At 45.6% G+C, this 26,378-nt stretch overlaps 1 protein-coding gene and 1 long non-coding RNA gene across 3 annotated transcripts; one reads left to right on the top strand and one right to left on the bottom strand.

The window, feature by feature from the left end:
* Positions 1 to 11,377: 11,377 nt before the first annotated feature.
* LOC144585175 (uncharacterized) lies at positions 11,378 to 20,990 on the bottom strand. The gene is made up of 2 exons (XR_013539697.1): positions 20,878 to 20,990; positions 11,378 to 12,197 (listed from the first exon to the last, which is right to left on the bottom strand). It is a non-coding gene; the product is annotated as an uncharacterized LOC144585175 (long non-coding RNA).
* On the top strand, positions 12,613 to 26,107 carry TLR4 (toll like receptor 4). 2 transcript variants are annotated; one of them, XM_020811505.3, is made up of 4 exons: positions 12,613 to 19,555; positions 22,275 to 22,441; positions 23,321 to 24,947; positions 25,121 to 26,107. In XM_020811505.3, the coding sequence occupies exons 1-4, from the start codon at positions 19,451 to 19,453 to the stop codon at positions 25,316 to 25,318; spliced, it is 2,097 nt and encodes a 698-aa protein (XP_020667164.3). In that variant the 5' UTR covers positions 12,613 to 19,450; the 3' UTR covers positions 25,319 to 26,107. The 2 variants fall into 2 exon arrangements, with proteins under 2 accessions (XP_020667164.3, XP_020667163.3); XM_020811504.3 differs by having other exon boundaries at positions 23,321 to 26,107.
* The last annotated feature ends 271 nt before the right edge of the window (positions 26,108 to 26,378 follow it).

Raw genomic sequence — 26,378 nt, 5'->3', positions numbered from 1 at the left:
CATTTTTCTTCAGCTCCAAGACACAGACCGCCGGGTCGGGGATGAGGTGAGGTGTTAGAATGTCAGTTTTCAGCTTGCCCAGATGCATAGTTAATGCTATCTCCCTGTCTCCATGAGCTAGACAGCTAGAAGAGACCCAGCTAAATTTAATGGAACCTAATCAGTTTTGGGCTGGCTGGAGAGCTCAGTGGTTTAGGTTGGGAGTTGGATGCCCCAACAGGCCCTCTAGGAGACGTACCAGCCTGTGTGACCTTGGGTACACTGTACATTCCCAGGATGCTGCCTGAAAAAGGGAAAGGTAAACTGTTTCTGAGGTATCTCTACATGAAAAACCCCAGAAAGGGTCACCATCATGCAGAATTGTCTTGACGGTTGTTGTTGTTGTTTAGTCGTTAAGTCGTGTCTGACTCTTCGTGACCCCATGGACCAGAGCACATCAGGCCCTCCGGTCTTCCACTGCCTCCTGGAGTTGGGTCAGATTCATGTTGGTCGCTTCAATGACCCTGTCCAGCCTTCTCATCCTCCGTTGTCCCCTTCTCCTCTTGCCTTCACACTTTCCCAACATCAGGGTCTTTTCCAGGTCTTGACGGTACCTAATTATTATTATTAATCAACTCTGATTTGTATTTTATTAATTTTTATTTGGATCTGAAGGCCTTGGGAATGCACCTCAACAGATGGGAAACCTTGACGTCTGAGTGTTCAGCCTGGAGGCAGATGGTGCATCACAGCCTCTCCCAATTTGAAGAGACCCTTGTCCAGCAGGCCAAGGCAAAGAGGGAGTCCTGAAAGCATCATTAATAGACAGTATTCAAAGCTAACAACACTGAATATACAAATCCTAAGAAGGATTAAATGAATAGCATACTAAAAACCAGAAGAAACGGCAAAAACCTATTCAAAGTAGTAATGCATAACAATCTATCTAAAAATCGCACACAGGTAGCTGGTTACTGAGAGAAGGCTTGGCTGGGAAGAGAAAGGTCTTTTCCGGCTTGCGGAAGGACAGCAAAGACGGGGCCGGGAGGGCCTCCAGTGGGAGGGAGTTCCAATGTCTGGGAACAGCCACAAAGTAGGCCCTCTCCCATGTACCCAGTAATTTTTTTTTAATCTATTGACTGCATTGCTGTTTTTAAAAAAGGGGGAGAAGCTCCAGGACTCGGTTAGAGAAGAAACACATGCACCAGGTTTCATAGGATTCATATCCTAACCATGAAAACAAAGATCATGTGGAGACAAGGGGGTGGTTGGGTGGGTCAGACCTTAGACCTATGGCCTCTGGGTGGTGCTCATGTGTCACGGTCACTTGCTTTCTTCTCATCTGTGGAGGGATGATAAACAAGGAAGGAGGGGAGAGGAAGAGGTGGGACAGGTGAGTGAGAGTCCAGGGCGTACACAGCAATTTCTCTAATGGCTTTCTCCCGCTTCATAGATATTGAAGGAAGGCGCTGGTTGCTAAGGCAATTTCCATGGAGAGATAATAAGAGATCATTTTGAAGTGAGTGAAACTTTAATGGCACATTCTGGTAATGAAGGAGTGGAAAAGAGTAATGACCAGAGACCTCGGAGGGAGAACATGAGACAGAAGGGGAAGAGAGAGAGGAAGGAAGGAAGGAAGGAAGGAAGGAAGGAAGGAAGGAAGGAAGGAAGGAAGGAAGGAAGGAAGGAAGGAAGGAAGGAAGGAAGGAAGGAAGGAAGGAAGGAAGGAAGGAAGGAAGGAAAAGCCAATGATGGATAGAAGGAGCTGATGATGGATGGAAGGGAGGGAGGGAGGGAGGGAGGGAGGAAGGAAGGAAGGAAGGAAGGAAGGAAGGAAGGAAGGAAGGAAGGAAGGAAGGAAGGAAGGAAGGAAGGAAGGAAGGAAGGAAGGAAGGAAGGAAGGAAGGAAGGAAGGAAGGAAAAGCCAATGATGGATAGAAGGAGCTGATGATGGATGGAAGGGAGGAAGGAAGGAAGGAAGGAAGGAAGGAAGGAAGGAAGGAAGGAAATGCTGATGATGGATAAAAGGAAGGTAGGTTGGTAGGAAGATAGGAAGGAGCTGATGATGAATAGAAGGAAGGAAGGAGCTGATGATGGATAGAAGGGAGGAAGAAGCTGATGATGGATAGAAGGAAAGAAGGAGCTGATGATGGATAGAAGGAAGGAAGTGAGGAGCTGATGATGGATAGAAGGAAGGGAGGAGCTGATGATGGATAGAAGGAAGGAAGGAAGATAGGAAGGAAATGCTGATGATGGATAGAGGGAGGGAGGGAGGTAGTAGAACTGATAATAGATTGAAGGAAGGAAAGTGTAGGTATGTGGAATATTTGTACGGTTTCTGCCTAATTCAGAAGCTTTGCTTCCTTCTTAACTGGTCTTAATAAGAGCCAGGAATCCCATGCTCTACTGCTGGTTCAAACTCATTGTTAATGTGACCCCTGTTGAATAAACTCCAGGACAGTTCAGTAGGGATGGGATTTGCCAGTTCCCTGGACGACAAATCCCATAATTCTCCATTTCTGGCATTCTTCCTGACAGACCGACACTCTGTACACTCACTTCAATATTTTTTTTTTCCTCCTGGGAGAAAGGCTACAAAAGGAAGGCTTGGAGGCTGAGCTCGGCCTAGCTCTGCCCAAGCTTCCGGTTGAGAAAGAAAGTTCCCAGCTTGCACTGGGGCAGGAACAGGAAGCTAGGATGGAACTAGGCCTAGTTCGGCCTCAGAGCCTTCGAATGTAGGCCTTTCCCGCAGGTGAGCCACAGAGCGGTATCTCCTAGAGTGCAGAAAAATCCAAAAAATGCAGCCCTAAAAGTTCAACCTTGCTGGAAACGTTCAGATCCACTCTGGGAAAAACCTGTTCCTCTCACCTGGCAGTTTGAAAGGGAGGCAGCGGTGAGCGATCGCAGGGCGGCGGAGAAATTCAACAGGGGCAGCCCCTGCACAAAGGATGGCCGCGGCTCCCCACTCCTCTGACTGAGAGCTGCTTGCGCTAATCAAAGCCCACTTTTCAAAAGCAGAGACAACACGTCCAATTAACTCTAAGGTGATCCTCGGCAAACGACACTTTCACAATGCTAATGAGCCTTCTTAACCTTTAAACAGCTACTTCCAAAACAAAACAGCATCCGTGCCTCTCATCTTCCTGAGCTGAGTATTCTCTGTTTTTCTTTTTTATGCTTTACAGGTAAAAGGACCCTTTCGGTTCTTCTATTGGCTCTTCTCTCTCCTCATTCCAGATATTTCATGGGTTTCCCCCCTTCCATTCCTCTGTGTAGACCAGCCATTAGCACATGCCACAAAGGAGGGTATCCCTCACTGATTTACATAATTGAATCTGCTCATGCCAGGACGATGCAGTGAGTGAGGTATCAAACGAAGACTCAGGAGACCTGGGTTTGAATCCTGACTTAGCCACAGAAACTCAGTGGACTGCGGCCATGCTGAACTGTCCTTGAACAGCTCACGTGCCTCAAAAACTCCATTAGCTCACCGGAAGTGGGAAGCGATTTGATGTCACATAACATCATCATCATCACTATCCTCTTAGACCTGCGAAGATGGAAGGCACCCTACAAATCACTGAGTCCAATCCGTCAAGTAGGCACAGTGGGGAATCGAACTCACATCCCCTGACTCGGCAGCCGACATTAGTCCAGTGCAATGTCAGACATGATTTGCCTAATTTAGAACTGCAATGTATCTCACTTGAGTGGGAAAGAGACGGGTGACCTGTGGACCTCTTGGGTTTGCGGTCCAGGTGAGTCCAACTGGGCTGGCCAGTTTTAAGGTCTTTCATGTTGTTGTTGTTGTTGTTGTTGTTGTTGTTGTTGTTGTTGTTGTTGTTGTTGTTGTTGTTGTTGTTGTTGTTGTTGTTGTTGTTGTTGTTGTTTTGGGCACCTTTAAGAACCTATTAAAGACTTGGATGTTTCGGCAGGCCTTCTCTCCAGATTACTTTTGATTTTCTTCTCTCCTTTATTGTTCCCCTATTTTTAATTGTTGTTGTAATTAGGTTGTTTTATGTTATTGTATTTTATCTCTGTTGTTGGCCGCCTAGAGTAGTCCACCACGACTAGATAGGCGGGATATAAATTAAATAAATAAATAAATAAATAAATTCTCTTATATACCACGCCATAGTGCTAGAGGAGTCTCTCGGTGGTTTACAACACAGTTGTGCAAACTACATTTGTCCCTTCTTAAAGTACTCAGAATCCTATTAAGAAATACAGAGTGCAACATTTTGTGGCTGTAACACTCTGCATGATCTCCAGCTTCTAAGTCCACCAGCTGGAGACCACGGGTTGAAAGCAACAGGTTTCCCATGTATGGAAAGGGGAAAGTGCAAATAGGAAAATCAGCTACATGCTCAGCAGACCACTGCATTCACAACGAGCTCTGCTTGAAAGAGGTACAGCGACAGGTTCAAGCACCACTTGATAAACATCATATCTAAAAGTTGATATGAACTTAGATCCCATTCTTGGTTCCACGTCTTTTAACCGCAATTCTTCCAGTATTCTATTTATCTAGAAGCAACATCATGATTATCTTGACATGCACGGGTAGGGGCAGAGATACTTCAGGGACCCAGAGGGAGAAGCATGGCTGCAGTAGATAAGTGCTATGAGGTGAAATTGCATGATGCCATCAAATTTGTGGCCCCAGCCAGCTCAAGAGGATTCTGTTTTAGCCGGGGAATGTCATAGATGGTGGCGGAAAGTCCATTAGAGAAATGAGTTAACATCTAAGGCTAGTATGGGTGCTTTTCTGAAGCTCAACCAGAAGGTTATGGAGGAGCAAGCTGTGTCATGAGGCCATCAAAGCCTTCCCCAGGATTGGTCATGGGAGGTGTAGAAGAAACCCAAAAAAATTATATCTAAAATTTATGCCAAGCGTGCAGATGTGACTGATTCCTCTCTCTCTCTCTCTCTCTCTCTCTCTCTCTCTCTTGCTCTCTCTCCCTCACACAAACACACCCACCCCCAGCATCCTAGAAGAACAGGACCCTGGCAACTGACTTGAAATGTCAAAAATGTCCTTTCTGAAGAAAAGGTCAGCGCTGTCCATGACTGGTCCTCGACACGATGACCTTTTCAAAGACTGAGGTGGCGGATGGAAAGGGTACAGCTAACAAAGGGCAGCTGGTCAAGAGGGCAGTGGGTGACTTTGGCTGCGGCAAAATTCACAGAATCTGAAATCAGCGAGAAGGCAACAGGACTGATCCAAGGTCTGAGAGAAAAAAAGTCACTCCTCGGTTTCTTGGCATCTCCCATGACTTCCCTGGGATCACCGCCAGCCAATTGCCTCTGAGGAGCGTCACGCCTTGGTGGGAAATTTGCTCACAATGAAAAAGGGTAGTTTTGGACCCAAATCAGTGTTCATCGATGGAGGCGCAGGGAAGGCATGAGGGAAATGGTCCTCACAGGGATGTGCATGCCACACGTTGAAGTTTTTAGGTTGGCTAAGGTGGCCCCTTGATTTTGGACCTACAGCTCCCGAGGGTGAGTGGAGATGATCCTGCACACCGCTGACATGAGGAGTTGGTGAAATAAATAAATACAGTCCTGGTCAGTGGTAAGAAGATGTGACCTCCCGTTGTTTTGTAGCGTCCTTCCTGGGTTTGGAAAATGGCCACCCCTCGTTGGGTGTCCACTCCTGGCAGCCATAGACAGTAATGAGGATTGAGACCTTTGGCTTATATGGCTCAATAATGCCCCTCCCAGGGTTTAACACAGGAAGGATCCTTTCCGGAGACGCTTGGGCATGAACTTCGAGGAGCTTCTACAAGGACTACATCGCTGAGCTACAGCTCCTACCTCTGGCATCTAACGGAGGTACATCCTATGCGAGATGTTTTCCTCATTCAGTGGGTTCACCATGATGGGTGTGGATCCATAGCCCAGCCCAGGGCTTGGGGGAGAAAAAAAGTTACATTTCGGGATGACGATTCCAAGCTACTCCCAGCCAGACCACATGCCGTTTCCCAGCCTGAGCATGTAGGGTCATGGGGCGGACTTTTAAGTCTTGAAAACACAGAACTCTGAATATTAAACAACTTTCTTCATAGCCCATTCTAAATTCGCAAAACAAATAATGTCTATTCCCCACCGTGGGTTGAGTTTGGTAGAGTGGGCTGAGGGGCCACCAAAGATGAAGTGCAGGCTTTGGCTTTATCTGCGTGTGACATTCCTGTTGTTGCTTAGTCGTTAAGTCGTGTCCGACTCTTCGTGACCCCATGGACCAGAGCACTCCAGGCCCTCCTGTCTTCCACCGCCTCCCAGAGTTAGGTCCAATTCATATTGGTCGCTTCGATGACCCTGTCCAACCATCTCGTCCTCTGTCGTCCCCATTATTCTCCTCTTGCCTTCACTCTTTCCCAACATCAGGGTCTTTTCCAAGGAGTCTTCTCTTCTCATGAGATGGCCAAAGTTAATTCCTGTTAATAACAATATCAAATTAAGGCATCTTGTGACAACTCCATGTGGTGAAAAAGATAAGGAGGGCTTATTGGTTGGTTTTTCCCCTCAATAGATTTGAATGAATTCCTTGCAGGGGATTCGCCTGCGTGAGTTGAAACCAGCCTCCCCCTCTCTTCACTTTTCCACTCTCTCCTGGTTGTTTAATGTTCTGGGTTCTCTCAACCCCTCACTTGTCTCAGATCCAGGCCTTAAAATTAAAAACATTCTTCTTAAGTTGATGATGGGAACTTAACTCCTATGTTTCAATGAAGCGAGAAAAGGATGTTTTTCATTTCCACTTCTAAGAATGTGGGCAGCTCTCAAAGTCAGTTAGTCAGTGTCCCTTCCTTCCTTCCTTCCTTCCTTCCTTCCTTCCTTCCTTCCTTCCTTCCTTCCTTCCTTCCTTCCTTCCTTCCTTCCTTCCTTCCTTCCTTCCTTCCTTCCTTCCTTCCTTCCTTCCTTCCTTCCTTCCTTCCTTCCTTCCAAAATCACAGGCAAACATTTCAGTAGTCTTTATAATGATATGGCAGATATCTGAATGTTATGTAGAAAAAAAATATATTTTTGTTATAGGATGCACCCTAATATTAAACCCACTGGAGACCAAGAGCAAGATTACCCACCCTCTTGTATTTCCAGTCATCATGAATGGGTGTGAAAGCTGGACAGTTAAGAAAGCTGATGGGGGAAAGAAATTGATTCATTTAGATGATGCTGGAGGAGAGCTTTGTAAATACCCTGGACTGGTTGGTCACGGAGAGGAAACGTAACGAGCCGCCTCTATGACTTGTGTTTCACAACCTTTGATTCACTACGTATTTTGGGCATCATCTCTCAGGCCAACAGGATCAATAGTTAGGTATTCTGGGGAGATGAAGCACCAAGCCATGTAGGTTTGCCCTAAGGAGGAGGGGAACGGATCTGTAGTTTTGCGGTTGATTTTCTGGATTTTTGCCTGGCGCTATTGTTCCCTGTACCTGAAACAGCAATGCATATTTTCCTGGCTTGTACCAAACAAGAGATTGTTTCAGAATGTCACTTGCCAAACTTTTGCAGTACAGAAGAGGCCAGTTGCTGCTGAAAAGCGGCTCACCTCTTCAGCAAGCCGTGGGCTTAATATTTATTTCAAAATGTGTAGAGGCCACCCAACAGTTTAAAAGTCTCTCAGAGCAATTTTTCCAATCTTAAACAACAAACAAACCCAAATCAAAATGATTTGTGTGGAATAATTTCTACTCCCACCAATATAGCGTTCCTGGAGGAGTCCCATCTGCTTGGAATTTTCTGGAATAGGAGCCTTGTCTGTGCACGGCTTGTTTTTCGACGCGCCTGTAATTGCTCTCGCCCTGTAGGTGTTGAGCTGAGAAATCATCATTATCTGAGTTCAAACTATAGATGGAAATTTAATGATCCACTCTTAACTTTGGTGCCTCAAGTTAGGTGATTTTTCTTGTCACTCGGAGGAAGAGATTTTCTTTTAAAACTCAGCAAATGAGCAAACAATGAATCCGATCAAATAGAAATTTGATTTTAAGCTACATTGAATAAAGACTAAGGGCACGCTTGTACCTGACATTGAATGCCAATGTTGAACAGCTTTCTCTCCTTCTAGGGATGGCTGCCTTTTGAAAGTGGAAGGCGAAGGAGAATTAAGGCAGCCCTCATAAGGATTTACGGTACGTCATCCTTTTAAAAACTTGATCAAAAACTTGGAGTTAGAGGTGAAGACATGAAGTGGCCATGTTGGATGAGGACACTCTTTCCAACATGGCCATCTTGCGTATGTGCTTTCTTTTGCACAACTTCAGGACTATGAGCCGTAGCCCATGCAAATCAAGACCATGCTAAGAACTAATTACTGAAGAAAGCACCTGAAATGCAAGATACAAAGGTGAGGAACATAACAACCTGTGACAATCAAATCTCTTTCACAGCCTGAAGAAGCACCGCTTCTAAAGCCGTGCTAAGTGTATCGGTTATAGAATCCTTTGCCTGCCTACCCCTCTTTTTCAGAAACACAATGATGTGTGGCTAAGCATCAGAGATTGGAGACATGCTCCACTGCCCATGGTTTATTTGCACGTCAGAGATGGCACTGAAACATTGGCATCTCTCTCCACCAAGGCTGGTGCCAGGGCTCAGTGACCCAATGGGAGGGTATTTGCACATGATTTGGGCTTGTGCCATTTCAGTGCACTGAGAGGCTCAGAGAGAGTAGAGGAGTTTGGTGGATGCATGTTCACTTTTTAGAATAAGGCAGGGAGTGGAGCACTAGCATGGTGACTCATGAACCTTCTTGTGAGGCACACAGCAGCAGAAGCACTGCAGCATCTGGAGGAGGGGGACGATTCATGGGCTGGCCCCACACCTTTTCTGAATTCCAAAAGCAGTGTAGGATGGCTGTTTGGGATATGAACCATAGCAGAAATGGGAGGAATTGCTACAGGTACTGGGCACAGTGGAGAGGAGAAGACCTCCTCAATCTACATCCTTCTTCCTGACAAGACTGTGATTCTGGCACTGGAGTATGGCAACAGCTTGTTAATGCCTAGCTTCCCCCCCCCCCTTCCCTTTGTTGCCTTCTCCAAACAATCTGCCAATTCATCATCGTAAAATTAAATATTTTAGAAGGGGCCTCAAGGCTGATGACAGACTCCAGACGGATCTGCCCCGGCGGAAGGGGGGGAAAAAACTGACAGTTCCTCCCCGTCTTTCCTTGGCTAGATGACGGGGGAGGGCCCCACGATTCCAATCTGTCTGAGAATAACTCAGTGAAGACTTTTCAAAAGTAAGGAGGAGGGGGGAAAAACAGACACGACCACACCACAGATGCAATCTGGAGATTGGTCTCAGTGCCAATAATAATAATAAAAAAGGAACAGAACAAAACAGGAAAAGAAGAGAAGAGAAAGAAAGGAAATAAAATCATGGAATCATCCAATATAGGATTCGGAAGGGGGCCTCTAAGGCCATCAAGTCCAACCCCCTGCTCAAGGCAGGAATCCAAATCAAAGCAGATTGGACAGACGGTGGTCCAATTTTCTCTTGAAAGCTTCTTGGATCCAACAGGTTTAGCAGAAAGACAGTACATATTCATACATTCCTATGATGCCTAATTTATTATAGAATCATAGACTAATTGAGTTGGAAGGGACCTCGAAGGCCATTGAGTCTGGACCCCTCCACAAGGCTGGGATCCATGTCCAAGGACATCTGACGGATGCTTCTTCAACTGTCTCTTGAACTCTTCCAGCATTGGAGCACTCACCAACTCCCAACATCATGGATTCCATTGTCATACTGCTCAAACAGTTAAGAAGTTTTTCCTGATATTCAACTAAAATCTGGCTTCCTCCTGCTTGAGTCCCTTGTTGTGTGCCCTGCACTCGGTTGATTGAGAACAGATCCTACCCCTCCTCTGGAGGACAGCCTTTCACATCTTTGAAAAAAAGTGCTATCCTGTCTCCCCTCAGTTTTATTTTCTCAAGGCTAAGCAGGCCCAGTTCTTTCAGTCTTTCCTCCAAGGGCTCGGTTTCCAGTGTCATGATCACCCCTTTTGCCCTCCTCTGAACTTGCTCCCATTTGTTGGCATCCTTCTTAACATGTGATCTCCAGAACTAAACACAGTACAGTTGTGCCCCACTTGTTGATTACCCCGTTTAACAATGAATCCGCTTCATGATGATGTTTTTGTGATCGCAAAATGATGTTTGAATGGGTTTTTTTCGCTTAGCGATGTTCGGTTCCCTGCTTTGGGAACCGTTTTTTTCGCTAAATGATGTTTTTTCAACAGCTGATCGGCAGTTTTAAAAATGGCCGCTGGCTTTCAAAATGCCCCCCGCTGTTTTTAGGAGGCATTTTTCGCAAGACAGGCACTGCCCTATGGAGGATCTTCGCTTTACGATGAGGTATTTCACCCATTAGAATGCATTAGCCGGTTTCTAATGCATTCTAATGGGCTTTTTAATTTTGCTTGACGAGGATTTCGCTTAACAGCGATTTCAACGGCACGGGTTATCCTCATCAAGCGAGGCACCACTGTACTCTAAGTGAGGCCTAACCAGTGCTGAATAGAGACTTGGATCTCTATTGAAGAAGGAGAAGAAGAAGAAGGAGGAGGAGGAGGATATGGAGGAGGAGGAGGAGGAGGAGGAGGAGGAGGAGGAGAAGAAGAAGAAGAAGAAGAAGAAGAAGAAGAAGAAGAAGAAGAAGAAGAAGAAGAAGAAGAAGAAGAAGAAGAAGAAGGGGCAGGAACAAAGCCAAATCTCTCTCTCTCTCTCTCTCTCTCCCCCCTCCTCAATCTGTTAAAGAACTGAACACTATAACAGGTAGAGCTGAAGCACCAGAGCAGTTCCTTGTGCAAGGATACCAAGAAAAGGAGCCACCTCCAGCTTTTGCAGAAAGGGGATGAGAAAAAGATGAGCATTGCAACATGGTGGGAGAGCAAAAGGGAGAACCGTGGTAGCATCTGTATTGCCTCTTCTAGATGTCCTCACACTACAACTCCCAGAAGCCTTCACCTCCATCTGTGCTGCCCAGGGTTTCTGGGAGTGGCAGACCAAGAACCTCTGGGTCCATGAAACTTGAGCTGACCCCTATTTTTGAGCTTGTGGCCTTATTTTGCATTTGTTGGGAATTCTGGGGGAAGTGCAAAGATTTTGCTTGTTTGCTCATTACTTTGTATTCACGTGCGCCAGCTTACATCAGCTTTCTTTCCGACTCCATTTAGAACGACTCTTCCAGATGGCAAACCTGTCTTAATGTGTTTGCGACGTAGGTATACTACATTAAATACAATTAGAAATGATGCTGAAGTGAACATCAATCTTAAATTAAGAGCAAAAACAATCTCAAAAGAAGAATTCCTTAAAGTCTAGAAGGTCTTTTTAAAAAGCCTAAAGAATGGGAGGGGGAAAGCCCATAAGCATCTGCAACAAAGCAATTTTTATCCTTTATTTCCATGTTAAGCACCAACTGGGGATGGGATTGTCATAGTTATGGGACTACAAACCCCATAATATTCAATTCTGAGAGTTCCACCTGGCAGACAGGCAGACACCTCAATGCGGCTCGCCTGGACTCTAAGGCCGAGCTAGGCCTAGTTCCACCCCAACTTCCTGTTCCTGCCCCAGTGCAAACTGGGAGCTTTCTCTCTTTTTTGAACAGGAAGCTATGTTAGAACAGAGATACAAAGAATTTCTGTGTCCAGGGCAAAATTACCCTAATGGTTTTAGCTGGTGTTGTACTAGATCTGGAATACGCAGCAAGAAGATGGAAGAACAAGGAGGTCCATTCTGAGCCCGCTTGTTCTGTGTGTTTTTTTTCTTGCCCAGTGAGAAGCATCTAGAGTTGATACACAGGGTGTGTTCATAACTTTCCCGCATCGATTTTTTTGTGCATTTTAAAACTTCAACACCCAACCCCTGTCGCCTGTCTAGGTTTCATGCCATAGAACTTTCGCCACCTAAATCATCCTAAGGGTAGATTTAGACCTGAAGACTCTTAGGGTTTTCAAAGTGGGTACATGATGCTCCATCCAAGCCTTGATTTTCCTTTACCGATCTAAGCTGCATAAGGTCACAGCAAGCTTGGGCAGGAAGAGTCGATCCGTAGCAGGTCTCATCATCCTATAAATTCCACCACCTCTCTACCACTACTTCCTGTAGAAGAACTGAAGAATCTTTCAGCCTGTAGGTCACCTTTCTGCCACAGGGAGGCACTGCAGGGCTATCCAAATAACATCCATCTGCCTTTTACTTCTGTGAAAAAAATAATTTGAAAGTCAGGAAAGCTTCTCTGTGTTTTTTTAAAAAGAGTGTGCATGTATCTTTCTAAAGCATGTGCAAGCTCTTGGAGTTACGCAGGGCTCTTCGGCGGATGAACTTCTGTGCTCTATAGGTTTAGGAAATTGTGAACTCCCTGGCTGAACGAAAACAGCTAGGGAAATTATGTGCCATCAAGTGAGTTCTGACTGATGCTGACCCTTTCCAGGGCTTTCTAGGTAGAAAATACTCAGAAGTGGTTTATCATCCCCTTCTTCTAGGGCTGCCCTGGGACCACTGTGTAGCTGGCCCAAGCCCCCCCCGCCGGCTGGCACTGCTGGGAATCAAACTCCCAACCTCTGGCTGACCTAAACCACTGAGCTATCTAGGAAATTATATCCCTGCAAATCACATTCCATCAACAAACTCTTATGGTGCAGAAGAGTGATATATATTTGTTTTGGACAGATGCATTGTCTCTTATTAACCTCGCTGGTTTTTTGTTTTGTTTTGTTTTAGCTGCAACGTTAGACCAGTTCTATTTTCCTGAGCACATAATGGCAGACAGTTCTCTCATCATTCCTCCCTGTTGTTTCTTTATTTCTTTTTTTAGCATTATAGGATTTGACTGTTTTATTTTTTTTAAATAGATCTATCTGGATTTTCTGAGTTAGGTAGCTGTGGGGGGTGGTGGAATCTACACAGCAGAGGCTAATGGCACCAGGATGTGCTGTTTTGGGTTTTTTGGGGGGACCCCAGCTCCCAAAATTATCCAAGAATTCCTGATTATTTTATTTATCTATTTAATTATTTTCCATGCCACCTTTTCCCTAAATGTTCAAATCTCCAGGCCCGGATGGACTGCATCCGAGAGTGCTGAAGGAACTGGCTGAAGAAATCTCAGAACTGCTATCCATTATTTTCTTGAAATCATGGGAAACGGGGGAGGTGCCAGAGGATTGGATGAGGGCAAATGTTGTCCCTGTCTTCAAAAGGGGCAAAAAAGAGGAACCTGGGAACTATAGGCCGGTCAGCCTGACATCAATCCCAGGCAAAATTGTGGAACAGATAGATCATAAAGTGGTCATTGGGGAAGCACCTAGAAAACAAGGCAGTAATAACTAGAAGCCAACACGGATAAGTCAAGAACAAATCCTGCCAAACTATTCTGATCTCAGTTTTTGTTCAGGTAACCTCCCTGATAGACAGAGGGAATGCTGTGGACATAGTATATCTTGACTTCAGCAAAGTTTTCGATAAAGTGCCCCATGATCTCCTGATTAGAAAGCTAACTAGGTGCGGGCTGGATACATCAAGTGTCAGGTGGATACACAGTTGGCTACAGAATTCATACTCAGAAGGTGATGATGAATGGGTCCTTCTCCAACTCAGAGGAGGTAACAAATGGGGTACCCCACGGCTCAATCCTGGGCTCGGTACTCTTCAACATTTTTATTTATGACCTGGATAAGGGTATATAGGGAATGCTAATCACATTAGCGGATGACACAAAATTGAGTGGAATAGCTAATACTCTGGAAGACAGAAACAACATTCAAAATGATCTAGATATGCTTGAGCACTGGGGTGAAAAGATCAGCATGAAATTCAACAGGGATAAGTGCAAAGTACCGCACCTCGGAAAAAGAAACAAAACATGCAGTTACAAGATGGGGGATACCTGGCTCAGCAAAACAACGAGGGAGAAAGATCTTGGAATTGTAGATAAAAATTGAATACGAGCCAACAGTGTGATGTGGCTGCAAAAAAGGCCAATGCTATTTTAGACTGCATTAATAGAAGTATAGTTTCCAAATCCCTCTATTCAGCACTGGTGACACCTCACCTTGAGTATTATGTCCAGTTCTGGACACCACACTTCAAGAAAGATGCTAACAAATTGGAACAAGTTCAGAGGAGGGTGACAAGGAGGATCAGGGGGCTGGAAACCAAACCCTCGGAGGAAAGGATGAAAGAATTGGGCACGTTTAGCCTTGAGGAAAGAAGACTGAGGGGAGACAGGATAACACTTTTCAAACATTTGAAAGGCTATCATACAGAGGAGGGACAAGATCTGTTCTCGATCATCCCAGAGTGCAGGACACACAACAAAGGGCTGAAGTTAAAGGAAGCTAGATTTCAGTTGACTATCAGGAAAAACGTCTTAACTGTTAGAGCAGTACAACAGTGGAACCAGGTAGCTCAGGTGTTGGTGAGTGTTCCAACACTGGGGGTATTCAAGAGACAATCGAAGAATCATCTGTCAGATGTGCTTTGACATGGATTTCTGCCTTGAGGAGAGGGCCGGAATGAATGAGGTCCCTTATAACTCAATTATTCTGTGATTCTATATTAAATTAGGCAGCATAGGAATGTATGAATATGTACTGTCTTTCTGCTGAACCTGTTGGATCCAGGAAGCCTGTCATTTAGAACACTCCTTGAGCCGCGGTACTTTTGCGACGGCTTTCAGGCACTCCAAGATGCTGGCTAAGGAGGGAAAGTTGCCTCTCGTTGCCCAAGAGGACCAAGCATTGTTGAAAACACATCCTCATCTCCAAGATGCGACTCCATTTCCATCTGCCAGGCTTGACAGAAGCATCTCTCTTTCCCTCCCGGGGAATCATTAGATGATCACCTTCCGATGGGTAAGATGAGGCTTTCCTTTCCAACCTGGAAAGGCGCGGATTATTCTAATAGTCTCGGCTTTGTCTGCTTGAGCCATCCAGCCATCCCCAAATAATTAAGGCTGTCAGTCAAGGCCTGGAACCTAAATGGGAGATACTCTGCAGCCCATGAAGGATTTAGTGGTAATGAGAAGGCAGAGGCCAAGTTATTCTGGCTCCCCCACCCCTTCCTGACACCTTTTTATCTCTTGTTTGGCTTGTGTCGGAATTAAGGTGGCTTCTTCTGAAACGGATGTCAGGAAGGAAGGAACATCGGAAGCTGCCTCGTGTTGAATCAGAAACTTGATCCGTCCAGCTCAAGATTGTCAGATCTGGCTGTTTATTAGAGTTTAGGGCCAAAATCCAGTCGTAAATTGTCGTTAGAGCAGGTTGATTGAATCCATGGGGATTTGGTGAGTGAACTGCTCCTCACGTTGGCATGGATTCAACGGTCCTCCTTCAGGTACGATGTACTATTGGATTTCCATCCATTTAGGGGCTTGTTTCTCCCAGAGTGTGAAAGAGGTCGACCAAAATTAAAATAAGGGGATCAGCTCCACGAGCGCAACAGGACCAATGTCCTCATCGTTAGCCATTAGCTCTGATTAGAGGCCTCCTTTGGTGGTCTTTGGATACCTGTAACCTCATAGCATTGTGAACGAGTGGAGCACATCCTGGGGTCACCTTTAATCAGCAGCGACTTGCCTTTTTATCAGTGGTCATCTCCATCATGCTAGTGAAGCTGCAGAATAGGGTTTCGTTCAAAACTGGACATTTCTTGCAGGTGAAGTCTTGGGTTCTTGGACCCCATGTTGTTTGTTTTGCAGGCACAACACCTATTTTGAGAAAATAAGGGACCCTGCCCTCTGCTGCTTCCCAACCTTGGGTCTCCAGATGTTCTTGGACTAAAACTCCCTGAAGCCTCCACCACTTGCGATGCTGGACAGGATTTCTGGGTGTTGCTGTCCAAGAACATCTGGAAATCCAAGGCTGAGAACCACTGATTTATAGCATGATTGTCACTCTGAGAAGCAGACAAAGATCTCTATAGTTTCTAGCTTCTCTTGGAGATGGAGATCCGAAGAGTTCTCTCCTGGTCACCCATCCAAATAATCACCCAGGCTGACTCTGCTTAGCTTCCAGAATCTGATGAGATCAGATACATTCAGGAGCCGTAGCCTCGCCTTCCTCCCCACGTCGCCTACAGGGTGAAATATCAGGAAAATAATTGAGTTCAAGACCTACTCTCTTATCTTTTTGGAAATGTGTGGAGCGATGCCCTTAATATATAAGGCAAAGCCGTGCATCTCAATGGGTACATACTCTGCAAGGCGATCCACATTTTTCTTTGGGCATCACATCTAAATGTATATTTTTGCATCACTTCTGGCCTCGTCGGCCCTTCTCAAAACCTTGGCATCTTGGCAAGTTGGAAAGACCGGCGTGAGCCAAAATGGCTCTCTTGCAAACTGGCCGCCAGAGGGCTCTCCTGATCCAGAACAAACCTCTTTCTGTTGTGCTTGTCGTAACAGATGATTATGGCACGGCTGGGGTTAGCAACAGTGGGTTTCCTTGAACAAACAGACAAATCCGTATCAACGCGGCTGTTTGCAGAAAATTTAACTCTGTGTAATTCGCTTAGTTCCCTCTAATAAAAACATCTCCAGACCGTGCAGAAATGAGGTTTGAGTGAGACCAGACGGATTCTTGCATTTCATACTTAGTTTGCAATGATTCAATTCAAGTGGGGTGTGTGCGTTGTCTATCTTTGCGGGGGGAAATGCCCCAAAAAATTACACCGGAACTCTAAAGACGGTTAGAGATAGTGGCAGAAATCTGCATGGCAAAGCCCCCACTTGATCAGACAGCCTGAGCTGGCTGACACGTTGGACTTATTTGATTCAGTTCATTTGGGACTCAATCCAAATCAGGGGTTTCTTTTCTGCTGCAGGTATGAAATTTGCACAACAGGGATCCGGAGCAAAATGTTACAGTGGAGTCTTCTCCTCCAGATGTTCTGCTAGACCAGTGGTTCTTAACCTTTGTTACTCGGATGTTTTTGAACTGCAACTCCCAGAAACCCCAGCCAGCACAGTTGGTGGTGAAGGCTTCTGGGAGTTGCAGTCCAAAACTCCTGAGTAACCCAAGGTTAAGAACCAGTGTGCTAGACAGCCACCCTTTTCCAGAGCATTGCATTCCTTTCCCCATCTTTCCTCTCTAGTTTTTCATCCTCTCATGGGGTGTGATGTACCTGACCATGGGGCAGAGTGAGGGCACCATCTCTGGTCTACTTCAGGTAGCAACTCTTTCTTCAGTCTACCAAGGAAGGACCTTTCCCACCTAGAAGTGACATCCACCACTTGAGTTTTTACAACCTCACATGCTTCCTGTTGTTTAAGTGGCTGGGAGGAGCTTTTTCGGGCAGGAGTGACTGTCAGTCTATCCAGCACTAACCAATTGTTTCTTCTCACCTCTGAATTCAAAGAGAACCCCGCCTCTCCGCTAAGTGCTCCTTTCCCCTCTCTTTATTCTGTTGGAAGCAGCCTGTTGTTACTTTGCTGTTGATCTGTTCGTATGTATAAGTAATGAAATGTCTTCATACTTTTTTCCCCTCTACCAATACGTCAGAGTGAATGATTGAGACCTTGAAGTGCCTGTTAATGAGAAAGGAGTGGACTATCTAGGAAATTTGAAGCTATTTTCCTTTGTGAATCTCTGCAGTTCCACTGTGTAGCAAAAAGAATTCCACCAGAAATTCAAAACTCTGAAAACATTTGACACCTGTGGTTGACCAGCCGGTGCTCTGTCATTATTTTGAAGCTGAAGTCCTACAATGTCCAACCCATCAGTGATTATTGGGAACTGACCCTCCTTGAGAGGGGCTGGACATGATGATCTATAGGGTCCCTTCTAGCTCTGCAGTGCTAAGATGATGATGGTTGATATTATAAAACTATAGCCCTGTTTGTAAATGGCTAGGTGGGCAAAAGAGGATGAATGGCCGTTCTCGCACCATAACTGTTGAGCCATGTAAAAGTCAAGTGACTAGTCCCTAGTGCAGATGAGGCTGCTGCTGCTCTTGCCCTGAGGCTAAGAGGAGTTCTCTTGTTGAGATCTTCCTGTCAGACTTGCAAAGACTGCAGAGATGATCTCAGGCCCTTGACGGAAACAGAAGTTGCCTGTAAAAGCCAACGACTGTGGTTTCCGGTCTTCAAAGTTCAGTGCCGTGACATGGTATTTCTGAGATGTTTTGACCACATTCATGGGGGGGGGGGAAGGGGAGGATTCAAGAAACTCAAGCCTCTGAAGAAAGAAACGGAAAGGACATCACCCTCCATGAAATTACAACTTCGCATGTTGATTTCAAGTCAAGTTATTTATCTGAATTTTCCCCTTCTGCTTTGGAAGCAGGCTGTTTTTGTGTTTTTTAAAAAAATAAATCACCCATCATCCTCACCCAGCATAGTCAAGGATACTAGGAGGTGTGATCCAAAAAGCTGCAGAAGACAGTTGCAAGGAGAGGAAATTCTGAAGAACACTGGCCCTTGGAAAAGCATGCACCCTAAAAACATCCCCACAAGGCAAACACAAGTTAGAAATCAGAGTAGCTTTTCCCAGGACGCTGATCCTCAAATAGGGATTTGCCCTGTTGAACAAGTACAACCAGAAGGTATGATTCTAGTTTAATTCATTAATTCATTAACAACATTTTTACTCCCCCAAAAAAAGACCCAAGATGGCTTACATCGAGAAAAACACAATATTCTAATTTCTGAAAACTGGAAGTCTTTGGCTGTCAGGTGTCTAGCAAGCATCTCCCATCAGCCACACCTGATTGGACCCACATAAAGGATCATGAGACATGTAGTCTAAAATGTTTACAGCAACAATTGTCCTGTCCCTACCTTCGCAGGTGAGTAGAAGGATCCTGAACCTGCTGGGGAAGGCTATGTGCTTGGAGGCAGGGAGAGGATTAAAGCTATTCCTCCCCTTATTGTTTTGTTTAAATTACATGCAGTTGGTCAGGCAAGTTAAGAGGAGACAGGACAGAAATGATGCATTGGAAATTATGCTGAAAGGTGAAGAGTGTCATTGAGGGTAAGGGAAGGGAAACCATGGGGACGATCCATTCATGGAGAATGAAGATTTGGTTTGGAGCTGAGAAATGGCAAGAAGGGAGGGGGTGGAGCAGGTTGACCTTCTTTCTGGTCAGATGGAGGAAAGAAAGAAAGAAAGAAGCAAGTAAGCAAGCAAGGAAACAAATATAGAAATAATTCTTGTGCACTTTAACCCAGTCTAGCTAAAGAAAAATATCACGTGGTGGGCTGGCACTTCCGCTTGGCCTGTGGTCTCACCTCTGAGAACTTCCCCTACCAACAAACGACATGAAACTTGCATAAGAGAGAACCTCCGAGTTGGTTAGTTTTCTCTTTCACTTCCTCCTCTCTGTCTCTTTCCCTCGTCTCTCTCTCTGTCCCTCTTCCTCCATCCTCCATGCCTCTCCGCAGGCCTCCACCGTCCATGTAAACGCTCGCTCAGCTCTCCGACTCATGTCTTCTTTGCCTCGGTGGTCACGTTCGCAAAATGTCCTGGGCAGGTGCTCTCTACCCACCGGTGTTCACCCCGTTCTCCTTGGCTGTCCTTTTCTGGTCCTACTTCACCACCCGAAGTCTCAACCCCTGCTCAGAGGTAGGTGGTTTTGGAATAACAGATGCTTTTCCTCGCTTTTGATGATGTCCTCCATCTCTCCTTTGGAGAGCTGTTGTGGTTGTTAGGTGCTGTCAAGTCAACTCCGACTGTTGATGGCCACACGAATGTCCTGTCCAAAATTTCTTGTCCTTAGTAGCCCTGCTCAGCTTTTAAACTCAAGCCCATGGCTTCCTTGAGGGAGACAGTCCATCTTGTATTGAGTCTTCCTCTTTTCCTGCTGCCTTCCGCCTTTCCCAGCATTATTGTCTCTTCCGGAGAATCCTGCCTTCTCAGGAGGTGCCTAAAGTAGGACAGCCTCGGTTTCTGCATTTTTGCCTCTAGAGATAATTCAGGCTTGATTTGATCTAGGACCCACTTGTTTGTCTCATAACCAAGAGGACCTGTAACGCTCTCCTCCAGCATCACGTTTCAAGCAAACAATAATAATAATAAAAATCCTTTCAGCTTTCTTAACTGTCCAGCTTTCACACATATACATGTTGCTCATGAATACAGAAATATGGATGATCCTGGTCTTAGTCTCCAGCGAGCTACGAGACTTTAAATCAATCAGAGCACTGGTGATTTAGGTCTCCCCCACCTCCTCTAAATTAAATTAAGGGATGGCTTGTGACCATTTGCTTTTAAGTCAAGGGACACCACATAAGTGATTCTTCTGGTGGCCATTGTGAAAGACAAAAGGGACTTCCTTACTAATTTTCTACATCGCACACACACAAAAAAGCAACAGATCTCCGGGAGGGATTAAAACCATCCAAGATAGCAATATAATGATGAATAAAGCAAATAGGAAAAAAAAGGAACTGGAATAGAAGCAAAATTAAGTCAGGAGTACAAGACAATGGAATTGCAAGACTGGAAAAAAAGTACAACATAATTTTAGAACAGAGTACAAGAAAATTAAATAGTCTCCTTCTGGCATGGGTGGAAAATACCACAATGAACTTATTAGATGAGCCTGTCTAAATCATCATCATAATGTTCTGTCGTCAATTCTGACTTGCAACAACCCTTTCCAGAGTTTTCCAGGTAGAAAAGACTCAGAAGTGGTTTTCCCTTCCCTTCTTCTGTGGGTAGCCCTGGGACCACCACGCAGCTGGCCCAAGGCCACCCAGGCTGGCTCTACTCTTAGGAGGCCCAGAGGGGGAATCGAACTCCCAACCAGATACCTAAACCACTGAGCTATCCAGCCAGCTAAGGAGGGGGGATATTATACAGCTAGAGAGCCACCACTGAAAAGATTCTGTCTTTAATGGTTATCCACATTTTCAGAACTTCACCTCTGAAGGCCAGACTCTTACCTTATATCAGTAGCGGCAGAAAATCATCTTAGTATCCCAAGGACATAATTTAGTCAGACTTCAGGATCTAAGAAGTCCAATCCAGGTCTAGAGGTCCGATCACAAAATGCAGTCAGATCATCTGTAAGAGGAGGTTAAAAATGTTCTTGTTGTGAAACTCACACATCTTTCAGCAAGAATTTCCTCTACTGACAATGGGCGGTCTGTAATGTATTATTGGCTCCTTTACTGGTCTACTTCTCTCCATAATGTTTTATTTCTTGACCTACCTATTGAGAAAAAACCCAGCTTCTTCTGAGAACAGGCTGTAGTATAATATTTACAAGTGTGTGTTTGTGTGTGTGCGCGCGCAAGAAATGGAGGGTGAGAAAGTAAAAAATCTAGGTTTTGTGCCCTGCATCCTGAGCAAATATTATGTATTTATCACATTTATATTGTGCATCACATTGTTTATTCTGAATGTTGCTTGCACAACACCTTTGCACTTAGCAACTGAGCCCTGGAATCTGCTCAGAGCAGGTAAAGGTTGGATTCCTCTGCTTTAAGGACACCACCCAATATAAAATTGATCTTGCCTTGAGATGTTTCTCCCCAGCTGGAGATTGGGAGAACCTAGCAATTCCCACAATTCTCGAAGGCTGGGGTCTGATGGTTGTTGTAGGTTTCTTTGGGCTGTTTGGCTGTGTTCTGGAGGTTTTTCTTCCTAACGTTTCACCAGTCTCTGTGACTGGCATCTTCAGAGGACAGGAGTTAGAACTCTGTCTCCTGTCCTCTGAAGATGCCGGCCACAGAGACTGGAGACACGTTAGGAAGAAAAACCTCCAGAACACGGCCAAACAGCCTGAAAAAACTTACAACAACCAATTTCCATAGACTTTAACTGGTGCTTTAAAAGATATGAAGGATGCATGGAAACTTCCTGTTCTGTACCCAGATAAAAAGTGCACAGATTTGGATCAAGAGTGATCTTTACAAAGAAGGATGATCAGGAAACCAAGCCCTAAGAGGAAAGGCTAAAAACCTGGATATGTTTCGCTTTAAGAAAATAAGAGTGAGGGGGAGAGAGGAGAGCACTTTTGAAAGGTTGTCCCACAGAGGAGGGGCAGGATCCGTTCTTGATCATCCCAGAGTGCAGGACACACCATAACGGATTCAAGCTATATGAAGCCAGATTTCGGCTGAATGTCAGTAAAAAAAGTCTTAACGGTTAGAAGAGTACGACAATGGAATCCATGGAAGTGTTCCAATGCTGGCTTTGCGAATCAATGATTTTGCTGCAGAAGAGTTCACTAACGTTGATGTCTCTCCACTTCCAACTTCATCTAAACTAGGACCACAAGGTCTCCACCCTGATAAAAAAAACGTTGATCTGTAAATGTGACCTCTCCTCCTTCTAGGTGATTCCAGGGATGTCCTACAAATGCATGGAGCTGAACCTCAGTGGGATCCCACCTGGCCTTCCCCATTCCACGGAGAGCCTGGACCTTAGCTTCAACCCCTTGAAGATCCTGACCTCAAATTACTTCTCATCAGTCCTCGCGCTGAGGTTTCTAGACCTCACCAGGTACTATGGCCTGTTACTTGGCTTCTGGCGCTCACCAGCCCAAGAGGGAAAATCTGTGCTCTTTGAGTCATACTGAGAGAGACAGGGGGCATAGAGACACACATATTTGATGCAAATGAAAATACTCTCTTCAGCCTGGTTTGAAAAAAATGCTGTAGTGATTTTTATGTCTCAGTGTAAGACACTGGTTCCCAACCTTGGGAAACCCAGATGTTCTTGGACTACCATTTCCAGAATCCTCCACCATTAGCTGTGCTGGCCAGGACCTCTGAGAGCTCCAGTCCAAGAACATCTGGATTTCCCAAGATGGGGAACCCCTGGGCTAGAACATGGGTGTTGCACATGTGGCCTTCCAGATATTATTGGTCACAATTCCCTCTTCCTTAAAAAGAAACTATATTTTTAAGAGCGATTTCCAAAGCTTATGAGATTTTGGAACCCAAGCACAGTTGGAAAGCAACAGGCTTACCACCTGTATGTAAGAGAATTACAGCGTCATGCAGGGTGTGGAGGAAGGAAATAAATTTTAAGGCTGCCTTTCCAACTAGATTCTCCCCCCCCCAATGCAGTTAATACAAGTACATCAGTATCGCAAGGGAAAGCAGATGTACTGGACATAAAAGAGACATAAAACTTATTTCATTGAAGGAGTGGAAATTTTTGAAAAGCCTAGGAGAATAAAGAAAGGGTTTGGAATGGCCGTGGAGGGAGAGGAATACATAAAAATAAAAGAGTAGAGACCAGATGCACTTGCCTTGAGAAATCATTCCACAATGAGGGAGTTCACGCAGTGAAAGACGTAAATATATTTCATCTGCCTGATGGAGTGTAAAAGCCAGGCCTGCCTCTTCTAGACCCTCTCCTCTGGTTTTCCAACAGATGCAACATCCAGAACATCGAAGACAAGGCTTTTGCGGGTCTCTGTAACCTCTCCGTCTTGATCCTGACCGCCAATCCTCTTCACTTCTTGGGCCAGAAAGCTTTCCACGATTTGACTTCCCTGAGAAGGCTGGTAGCTGTTGAGACCAACCAGTTTTCTCTGGAGGACCTTCCCATCGGACACTTGACAGCCCTTCAAGAGCTGAACCTCAGCAACAACCACATCCATTCCTTAAAGCTTCCGGAATATTTCTCCCAGCTACATTCTCTCCAGTTTCTGAGCCTCCAGTCAAACATGATCTCCACCATCTTTGTCGGAGACTTCGGGACCTTGTCCAGCCAGAACCTCTCGCTGGTATTGTCCAGGAATGAAATTCAATCGATCGAACTTGGTGCCTTTGCAGGGGTCTACCTTCAGCAGCTTACCCTGAGAGGCTCTTTCAAGAACAGCGCCCTGATGCAGGCTGGCCTCCACAATCTGTCAGGTCTACAGGTCACCAGCCTAGTGTTGGGAGAATATAGAAACATTGAAAAACTAGAGACCTTTAACAAGGACCTCTTGGATGGCCTGTGTCATATCCGCCTGCAGGAGATAACACTCATCCATTTTTCAACCATCGACGACACCAACCAGCTTTCTGATTGCTTGAATGACATCCCTACGGTGCGGTTGGTGAGCACCTATGTCCACCAAATGTCCCCGTTTCCGGAAAACGCCAGCGTACGCCATCTTGAATTCAAAACCTGCAAATTCAGAGAGGTGCCCGCTATGCAACTCTCTTCCTTGAAGGAATTAAGAGTACTTCGCATCACCCAGAGCCCCAGGCACCTCACCTCGTTTGAGGAGAAATTTACGGACCTACGCCACCTTGAGACCCTCGACCTGAGTGAAAATAGCCTCAAGGCTTCCATCTGCTGGACTTGCCTCTCAGAGGGGGTTCCGAATTTGAAGCATTTGAACCTTAGCTTCAACTCCGTCATCATCTTGCCGGCAGAGTGCGGCGTCTCCAAACTTGAATATCTGGACGTACAACACACCAAACTGTTTAACACAGGAGCTGCCCCGTCGTTCCTGTGCCTCGAAAAACTAATCTACCTTGACATGTCTCACACCAACACCAAAATTGTCATCGACAATATGTTTCATGGTTTGTACAGCCTGAGGGTGTTAAAAATGGCCGGCAACTCCTTTGAGGGCAACCAGCTAGGTGACATCTTCAAGAAACTTACCAAGCTCCAGATCCTGGACCTTTCAAGTTGCAAACTGCAGCATATCTTAGCTAGCAGCTTGGCCCACCTCCATGATCTCCACTTGCTGAACGTCAGCCAAAACAAGCTGGTAGAACTCCATCCTGAGGTATACGCCCACCTCCATGCTCTCACTGTTCTGGATTTCCACAGCAACCAGTTGAACGCTTTGACAGACCAGAATCTGGAGAACTTGCCAAGGAGTCTGAAAAGCCTGGACCTCTCTCAGAACCTCTTTGACTGTTCTTGTGACCACTTGAACTTCTTGAGGTGGGCCAAAAAGCACAGGGGCCTTCTTCAGCATCACGAAAACATGGTCTGCCATAGCCCCGTGGACTTAAAAAATGTACCTCTGATGGATTCTGATTTGTCGTGTTCGGTAAGTATGACCACCGTGGCTGTTGCCGTTGGCACCACGTTAGTCCTGGCCTTATTTGGGATTCTGGTTTATAAATACTATTTCCATCTGTATTACATGATGGTGCTACTCAGTAGAGATCGCCTTGCGACTGAGAAGGACACCGTTTATGACGCTTTTGTTATCTACTCCAGCGAAGACCAGGAGTGGGTGACGCGGGAGTTGGAGGAGACCCTAGAAGCTGGCGTGCCTCGCTTCCGCCTTTGCCTCTACTACCGAGACTTCATCCCCGGAGTCTCCATCATCACCAACATTATCAAGGAAGGCTTCCAGAGCAGCCGGAAAGTCATCGCCGTGGTCTCCACCCACTTCCTGGAGAGCCGGTGGTGTAACTTTGAGTTGGAGGTGGCGCAGTCTTGGCAGCTTCTGGACAGCAAGGCCAGTCTTGTCTTGATTGTTTTGGAAGGGGTGGACAAATCCGTGGTGCAGAAGAAGCTGGGCTTGTTCCGCTACTTGAGAAGAAACACTTATCTGGTCTGGAGGGACAGGGAGCTGAACCGGCACATGTTCCTCAGGCAGCTGAGGTCAGCGTTGCTTGAAGGGAAGACATGGACCGAAGAAGAACTTAAATCAATGTTAACTAACTAGAGTTACATGTCTAGATCACCTTGGGTGGCCTCTCTGAGACAGTCCACATGCAAGAGCTGTTGTCTGGATGAAATTCCTTGGGATGTCTTGGTGTGTGCCCCAAACAGCTCCTACTTATGGGAGGAGAGGTCCTCCTTGCTTGGGAAAAAGCTTGGTGAACCATGTGCCACAAAACCATCTGTTTCAATCCAGAAAAGTGCTCACCAAAGACATCTCAATAGGCTTGAAGGTTCCACTAGAGTCTCGATGTGTCTGTGTCTCTGCCTCGCTGTGTTTATGGATTTACGCCAGCTGTTTCCAGGTCATGTATGAGTCTGGGCAAAATTTCTGTTGAGCTCCGTGGGGCTTACTCCCAGGTAAAAGGGTACTGGATTGCAGACTAAACTGACAACATGGGTTATGGGGCACACCAAGCAGGTGTAAACAAGGACATTTTTTCGAAGTTCTTCAAGGTCAAGCTAGAAGAGAAAGCAATGACCAAAGGTTCTGGGTTTCAGAAGGTAACAATTCTAAATTAAAGGAGGATAATTGAGCAGGATTAGTGAAATTGTGTTGTTTGCATGCGACCGCTCAAGAAATCTCCCCGGCTCTCTCTCTCCCCATCCCTCCCGCCTCCTCTCGTTCTTCCTAGGTCTTTGACAAACAATTCACAGGGTAAACATGTTTCTGCTTCAAATCACATGTCCTAAGATTTTTATTATTATTATCATTATAATAATGGGTTTCTGAAAGCCCAGAAGCAGCCAGGGGAATGATAATAAGAGTTTACGGCACACGTTTTGTTGATAGAGGAGGCTGTTTGTT

The sequence above is a fragment of the Pogona vitticeps genome, chromosome ZW-PAR, assembly GCF_051106095.1.
Source record: "Pogona vitticeps strain Pit_001003342236 chromosome ZW-PAR, PviZW2.1, whole genome shotgun sequence".
NCBI lineage: Eukaryota > Metazoa > Chordata > Lepidosauria > Squamata > Agamidae > Pogona > Pogona vitticeps.
This window is presented reverse-complemented; position numbering and strand designations above follow the sequence as displayed.

Bases quoted from the DNA above. Each gene is read 5' to 3' on its own strand.
- TLR4 (XM_020811504.3), top strand. From the start codon at position 19,451: ATGTCCTGGGCAGGTGCTCTCTACCCACCGGTGTTCACCCCGTTCTCC. The intron at 19,556-22,274 runs GTAGGTGGTTTT...TCCTCCTTCTAG, and splicing joins GTCTCAACCCCTGCTCAGAG to GTGATTCCAGGGATGTCCTA. The intron at 22,442-23,320 runs GTACTATGGCCT...GTTTTCCAACAG, and splicing joins AGGTTTCTAGACCTCACCAG to ATGCAACATCCAGAACATCG.